This window comes from Phalaenopsis equestris, unplaced genomic scaffold (assembly GCF_001263595.1).
Source record: "Phalaenopsis equestris unplaced genomic scaffold, ASM126359v1 Scaffold000118, whole genome shotgun sequence".
NCBI classification, from domain to species: Eukaryota; Viridiplantae; Streptophyta; class Magnoliopsida; order Asparagales; family Orchidaceae; genus Phalaenopsis; species Phalaenopsis equestris.
Window position 1 is genome coordinate 1,088,630 of NW_018164560.1, and position 7,888 is coordinate 1,096,517.

The 7,888-nt window shown below is 35.2% G+C and overlaps 1 protein-coding gene across 1 annotated transcript in view; it reads left to right on the plus strand.

Moving 5' to 3' along the window:
• Positions 1 to 7,478: 7,478 nt before the first annotated feature.
• Positions 7,479 to 7,888, plus strand: part of LOC110021044 (ribonuclease 1-like) — a 1,873-nt gene continuing 1,463 nt past the window's right edge. Inside the window, exons 1-2 of the mRNA XM_020719371.1 lie at positions 7,479 to 7,616; positions 7,698 to 7,853. Of these exons, the coding sequence (XP_020575030.1) occupies positions 7,509 to 7,616; positions 7,698 to 7,853 (264 nt within the window). The 5' untranslated portion in view covers positions 7,479 to 7,508. The remainder of the gene's footprint in view (positions 7,617 to 7,697; positions 7,854 to 7,888) is intronic.

Genomic DNA, 7,888 nt, shown 5'->3' on the forward strand with positions numbered 1-7,888 from the left:
ATGTCATACAGTTCTCACACCCTCATGAGTACCAGGAGAACTAAAAAAAGTACAAATACAAGTACAACTACAATCAGAAATATTAAAATGTCTAATTTCAGACTATGGCTATGCCGGTCCTCATCTGCACTATCAACCTGAGAAAACATCAGATTCCCATTACTGCTGGCCGTGTGATATGAGGGACGGTCAGCCCACCGGAAGAAGCCGCAACGAGCAGAAACACCCTTGGCACAACCGTAGAACTGCCTCCCAAAGTTATGAGACTGACGCGATGTGAGCAACGAAGCCGGTGGACCACAATAACACAAAATACCTCTGTCTGTAACTGATATCCTAGAAGTCATGTTTCTATAACTGTGAAAAAAAAAGATTTTTAGTACTTATCCAAATAAAAGTGAAATTGACATTCAAAATTAATGTACGAACAGAGAAAAGACTTGTTGGACTAGCTGCCATATATAGTATCTGTTATAGACTCCCTCAAAGCAGCCATCTTAGCTGCACCTACACCGTCTTGAGTTTCATATTCAATCGAGTCCATCTCATTATCAGCTAGAGATCCGGAAGGTTCTGGAGTGTCAATAATTTGATCATCATCAGCCATATTGAAGTCCGTATCTGAATGACAGGGGTGACGTCAGATAAAGTTGTGAAGTGTCATAGTGGCCAACACAATATACACCTAACCTGTTTAGGAAATGAATAGGATGGCATATCACGTAGGATTACCCATTTCTTCTTCCACACCCCAAAAGTTCTTTCAATAACCCCCCGTAAAGCAGAGTGTCATTTGTTAAACATTTCTTTTCTATCACGAATATTGCCACTTGCTCGCTCAAAATAAAAAAAATATGGTATCTTGTGTTTGGATAGGGCTTCAGGTAGCCCCTTAACATCGGATATCCAGCGTCTATCAAATAATACTTTCCTGTTATTAAAGACAATACAATATTAATTAAAAATAAATTAAAAATAATCAATGTAATTAACGAGAGGTTTAAGTAAGATGAACAAACCTGGAGGTGGGTGAGGGAAACACTGTGTTCTATTCCTAATTGCATAGGAAAAAAGAAGACTATAATGCACACTTCCTTCCCACCCTGTCATTACAAATGTTAAACACATGTTGAAGTCACACACTGCCATGACATTTTGGGTAATTGCACCACTCCGACCAATATACGCGATCCTCTCGTGACTTGGTAGTCTGGTATCTACATGAGTGCCATCAATTGCTCCAATACAATTCTGTTAATCATAGTTAGCAACTCAAGAGGTCATTAAGCTAAAGTAACAAACTAATAATATTTACTTTGAAATACGACATGTAACGAGAATCATTTGCAATTTGTTCAGAAATAGTTGCGAATGATGTATCCGCTGACTTAATGTTCTGTGTTGCTAAGCTCACAAGTGCTTGTAAACCTTTGGAAAAGTATCGACTAATGGTTTCTGATGAATGTTGAAATTGCTCCATAGCTCCTCTAACTGATTCATTCTGTGAGAGCATGTATAATGTTATAGCCAACACCTCTCTCGTAGTTGTTCTAGAATAACACTGTAGGCCATGATTCCGACATAACTCGTGTAGCAGATCGATAAAAATGGGCACAGTCATTCTAAAAATGTTGTTGAACAGTATCGGATGTCCAACAAGCATCTCACCCACCCATTTGTCCCCAATATAAGAGGATGCCATGTGTGGTATCCGTCTATAACTGGAGCTGTAGTATTTCAGCAATAATATCGCTATAGCTGAAGCCCATGTCATTCTTTTACGGTGGTCTTGCAGTGGATGCATCCTGAAATGAGAAATACATTAGGATGAAAGAAGTTATGGAGAGGTGGCGACAGGAAAATGGAATAGTGAAAACATCAAGTATTACTTAGCATCAGAAAATATATTGACATAACATGTGATATGAATACATAAGCGAAGATAGTAAAAAAAATCAGATAATACATAGCATCATAAAATAAATGACAAAAACTGTTGTAATAACAATACATAAGTGAAAAGTCTAATGAAAGATTAATACAAAGCGGACTCATTCTTCAACTATAACACATAAATATTCAATGTGCATCTCGGGCCGCAGTGCCATGAACATTTGTCATTTCCCTGCAAGTAAGGTCTTCGAGTTTTTGAACACATTTTGCCTGAAAGCGCATATTGACTGCTACTTCTGGAATAGTATCTAAAATGGCCACGCAGTCCCAAATCGTACTGTCAGGAACAGTCGGAGTTATAAAAGCTGCAATTAGTTCAGCAAATGAGCCTTTAACAAAACTGTCATTCTCTTTCTTCCTCCTCGCAAGTCTGGGCCTTTTGGACATGGAATTAGACTCCTCAATCTCTTTTTGGTTAATACTAGGAATTTCTTCATCAGCTATAACATGTTCAGGTGGCAAGTCATTTGACATTCCTGTAAATCTCATCTCGCTTGGGTTTAATGCGTGCTTCCCAGTCGCGACAACCCCCTTAAACATAATGTCAAGTTTTGCCTCGAATTCTGGCTAAATTCTGCACTGCCTATATTTCTTTGCTGCTAGTAATGCCTGTAACAAGCTTTTTTAGGGGGATTAGTTTCTAAATAATTTGAGAAGTAATAAAATTGAGAAGTAAAAAATTATAGTAGTTAGAAAATTACCTCAATTTTCTCAGCCCACCATTCTGCCGGAGCATTGATCGTCCTTTTAATTGGATCCCATCCCAACCCGGTAGAGCCACGTTTCAACTCTTTTCATATTTTCATTCTTTCTTAAATTGGTCACATTTATTTTTGAATTTAAGCCTGTTGTAATCCCTACCAGTCAATTCTTTGAATCTCTAAGCTATATTTTGCCAACCTTCTTTATTAAAATACGTGGTTGGCATATTCCCCAGTTCAGTTTCATTAATGCATAGGTCACAAAAAATATTTGTTACTTCTTTATCCACATTGCAGACGGACCCCCTTCAATTGCCTTAGACATTTTGAGACTATTTGGAACAAATTAAAATATGTACTTTCGAAAAAATAAGCACTTTCGAAATCATCAAACAACTTTTAAAATAAAGACTTAACATATTCAAGAAATAACAAGCCAGAAATAAACAACCACAACCAACATAATATCTACAACGTTGCAACATATGAATAAAGAAAAATACAAATACACGAGAGATTTTAATGTGGTTCGGTCAGAGACCTACGTCCACAGAAGGAAACCCAAGTAAACTTTATTAACCAAATCGAAAAAATTACATATATGTGCTACAAAAAAAAGTACAAGTACTAGTACAACTATAATTCTCACATTGCACCTTAATTCTAACATAGCACTATAACCAAATCAGAAGTGAAGTTCCAACTTTCAAGAGATGCTCTGGAAGCCATGTTGAGATTAATGACTTGTAATAATGATCAAATATCAGATTTTGTAAGTACATAAGCCTTCACTGTTATTTGTATTATAGAAATAGAGGTGATGTTTAACCAGTTTATGCTGAGATGGTGAGAAAAAGGGCCCCTGATGTACCACTTAATTCTTCTAGCATATGATTCGAAAAGAGGGGCAACAACTGTAAGGAGCAAAACAGAACTCAAAGCAACAACAAAAAGTCTTAGAACCAAATTTCAGTTGTTTATGTACTCCAATCATAGAATGCCTCAAAGAAACAACAAAAATCATGCCTCAAATATGTTCAACATAGGGTCAACCCAAAAGCAAGGCCTAACCCAATATGTAACTAAAAAAAACAACCGTCACGAGACAAAATCAGGCCCAACACAAGGGACAAAACTGAATCATTTCGAGGCAAAACCGGGCCCCAAATCTCAGGCCAAACCGAGCCTAGGAAAGGGGCAAAAACAGTATACAAATTTCAACTGAAATCCAGTCCTCTAGGGGCCAAAACCGAGCCCACCAAATGGAGAAAGATAGAACATAACTTTCAGCATTTATTTGGAAAGGAATAAGAATAATAAAGCTCAAGAATGAAATCACAAATCATCACTTCATTCAACATGTGATTCGAATAAGTAAATAACAGAAAATATTGCAAAAAAAATAATTTTCCAACATAAACATTGCATTTCACTCATATGTTCCAGCTCCCCAGTTCCATAACCATTCTCATTTGTAACATTAAACTCATTAAAATCATTTAGTGCATGCATGTTGCCATAGTTTAAACAATTGTAACTAGTTTGCATCTGAAGGTATATAATTGACTAATGATCATGAATATTTTTTATAACATTCCTCAATCTTCAACTTTGTGTTATACTTGAGCACATGATTTATCCAACCATATAAAAATAATAGAACAAACCATCCAACAGATCCAACAGAGCTGGCATAAATTAGGAATGCTTGGGCATGTAAATGCCCAATTATAATGAACATAGGCACCAAAATGCTTCTACATGTCTAATGCAAGGTCTAAAAATAAAGACACCAATATTATTCAGACTGCTATATAATGCAAGGTCTAAAAATAAAGCGGAGCATATAAAATGTGTTCTGCATGTAAATGGACCATTATAAAGAACAAAATATACAGTGTTAGGTTAAATTCCCTATTTTTCCATTCAACTGATCCAGTGAAATGAAAATCTTCCCAAGCTTTCTTGCATTCAATATTTCCCCATCATTCAAAGCATCATTCAAAGCAGAATATTGATCCATACCATTCCAACGTGAAATTAAAAATGGTAAAAATTCCCAAGCATGAAAATTTTGAACAACGGAAAAGGATCCTAACTATTTCACAGTAAATCAAACATTCCGCAGCAAAAAATTCCAACGTTTCATTTCTAACGACCATAGGAACAGAAATTACTGTGAGAGGATCAAATACGTCCTCGCGGGAAGGAAGGAGAGGGATATCGGGTAGGGTGAGAGTATGAGGTCAAAAAATATACCTCATATCGCGGATCACAGCCTCGTAAGCTTCGGGCGAGGCCGAGAGAGAAATGGCGAGAGGGGAAGGGCGAAGGCAAATGAGAGATACGGGAAGGGCAACACGGGAAAAATAACCCTAAAAGCGAGAAGCATATGCGGAACGGAGCTCTTGGCCAGATCACGCTCCCTTAAGGGAATCACGATAAGAGAACAGAGCGGGTGCAAAACGTATCACGCGAATGTATTTTTCAAACGGAAGGGCTGAAAACGCCGTCGCTCCCAATAAGCATTCTTAAACGAGCCCTAAAGTAATTGTGATTTTAATAAATTTTACAATCATAATTATCAAGTATATAATATTTTTCAAGCTTCTTGGCCAAGAATATCCATTAATGAAAAAATATTAACATATTAAAATTTTTTGGGCATTTTGTTATAATATTTCTTTTGATTCTTTTAATATAATAATATAACATTTATTTAATGTAATATTATAAAATTTAATTTGACAAAAAAACATGGGACTAACCCACATTTTATAAAATGTGAATTAATCCAACCTTTAATATAAATAATATTTTTTTTAATTAAAATGATATAATATTTCCAAGTTCTTGCTCCTCCAAACAACTTTTCCATTGGGCTCATCTTACCCATTTAAATTATTATCTTGATCATTTTCAAATTTTGGCCATTTTTATTCAGTAATCTCCATCAAAATCATTAAATTATAATGTACATGAAAATAATTATAAGACCATTATATTTATAGTACTTAAATATTTTACATGGAATTAAAAAATATATATATCATTATTTCTAATTTCTGTAAGATGAAACATCCTGTAGATGAAAAAAATCAAAATTTTGGCGTTTGATATATTGATACACAATTAAAGCTTGGAAAAATTATTACGTTCGGACTTAGATGTACGTCGGAGTCCAATGAATCACCTCCCCGTGGAGCTGACAGGAAAAAAAAAACTTATTTTCTTGTGATTCGGCCCAGTAACACCGAAAAATATTCTTCCCGTGTTATTTCGCTTTATTCAGTTGTTATTGTGGTGATATTGATGTGTTATTGTGTTATTATAACAACAAGAATATTCTCAGAATACAATAATATATGAATACCACCACAATAATACAGAATAACAAGAGAAAATATTATATTATGCTAAAATGTTACATGACAATGATTTTATTGGACTACGAATGTATAAAAATTTCGCTAATTGCTTCGCAAGATAGTGTGTCGGGACTTAAAAGATAGTTGGGCCCCATTTCGCTGCGTTCGGTTGCCGCAAAAATTCATGGATTATTGGACGCTCATAATTTATTAGAAAGTACTAGAACTTAGTGTTATATTTCTTAGCCTTTCGTGTAAGGATTCACGCCACATATTTTAGTAATTCTTTAACATTATGAATATCCCAATTTTGATTCGCAATAATCATGTGATGATATTTTATATTTTGAGTCCATTATTGATAGCAGTTAATCAAAACAAGAAAATAAAAAAAAATATATATTTAAATAGATATATATAATATAAAAGTTATGAGATAGACGGTCGGCGGTGGTCGACAGTGAAAATTAGCAGTGGTCAATGATGATCGGCAATGATGGTGAGCTGCAGTTTCTCCTCAATGCCTCAGACTCACTCTCTGGACTTCTCTCCCTTCATGTGAAGGGTGGGGCCGTTTATTTATAATGTTACGGGTGCAATTAATACAGTAATATTTGGTGAGCTGCAGTTTCTCCTCAATGCCTCAGACTCACTCTCTGGACTTCTCTCCCTTCATGTGAAGGGTGGGGGTTTATTTATAATGTTATGGGTGCAATTAATGCAGTAATATTAATCAGTAATATTAATCATTTTGATTGGACGGTCCAGAGAGCTTCCTTTGATCAAGCGGCGTTTAATGAACATTTTAGTGCCTTAGCGATGTCGGGATTGAGTGATTTTAGGCTCGTTGGATTTGTCTTGTCGAGGAATTCGGTTCAAGTATAAACTTGTTTAATCTTCCAGATGTATCTGGAAATCCTGTAAGAGTGGTTTAATGACTTGATCTTAGTTTGATTCGTCTCAGATTGAACTATTTTTTATATCATTACGTCTGTATCATCGAGCCGGTCAGTTTGACTACAAGTTTGTTGAAATCGAAACTCTGGATAAATTTTTATCAAGATCTAAACGTTTCTTTTTCAAAATATTATCTCCGGATCCATATCATGTCTCCAGATTTATGTCGGATGATGAAAATTTACTGGCGGCGTATCAAATATGGGCTCCAATAATAACATATTGGTTAAAAACAATAAAGAAGAAAATTTTAGATACATGCCACACAATTCCTACGTATCATACATAATTTTTTGGTGTCATGAATCTATACATGAAATAATGTATTTTATTTTTCAAAAATTAGCCATGATAGTATTTTTTTTAATTTAATTTTAAGAATTTGAGCGACAAACATGTAAATTTCAAGGCTCAATACATGTAAAATATGTAAAAATACCAGTATTGAGTGATATGGATTCCCCCCGGCTATAAATATGGAGCATTTGTATTATTTTTAGTGGAATAAGAAATATAGGCTGTAGTAAAGATGAAGCTACGCTTAGCATCTGTCTCCCTCTTTCTAGCCATCATGCTAACAGTGTGCCTTCCTTGCTTCTCAGTCAAAAGCTTTGATTTCTTCTCTCTAGTGCTCATGGTATTTATTTCCATATATATAATATTATGAAAATATATATGTGAAATTATGTATTTATGAAGAAGGATCATGAAATTGCAGTGGCCGGGAGCTTACTGCCAGCAAACGAATGGCGGATGCTGCCTTCCGACGACGGGGGAGCCGGCGGCGGATTTCCTCATTAGGGATCTCATAACCTACAGCTCTAATGGAGATTCCATCACCAAGTGTCAGAATATAAATTTCGATTATAATCAGGTAGAACTCTAATTTTATATATATATATATATATA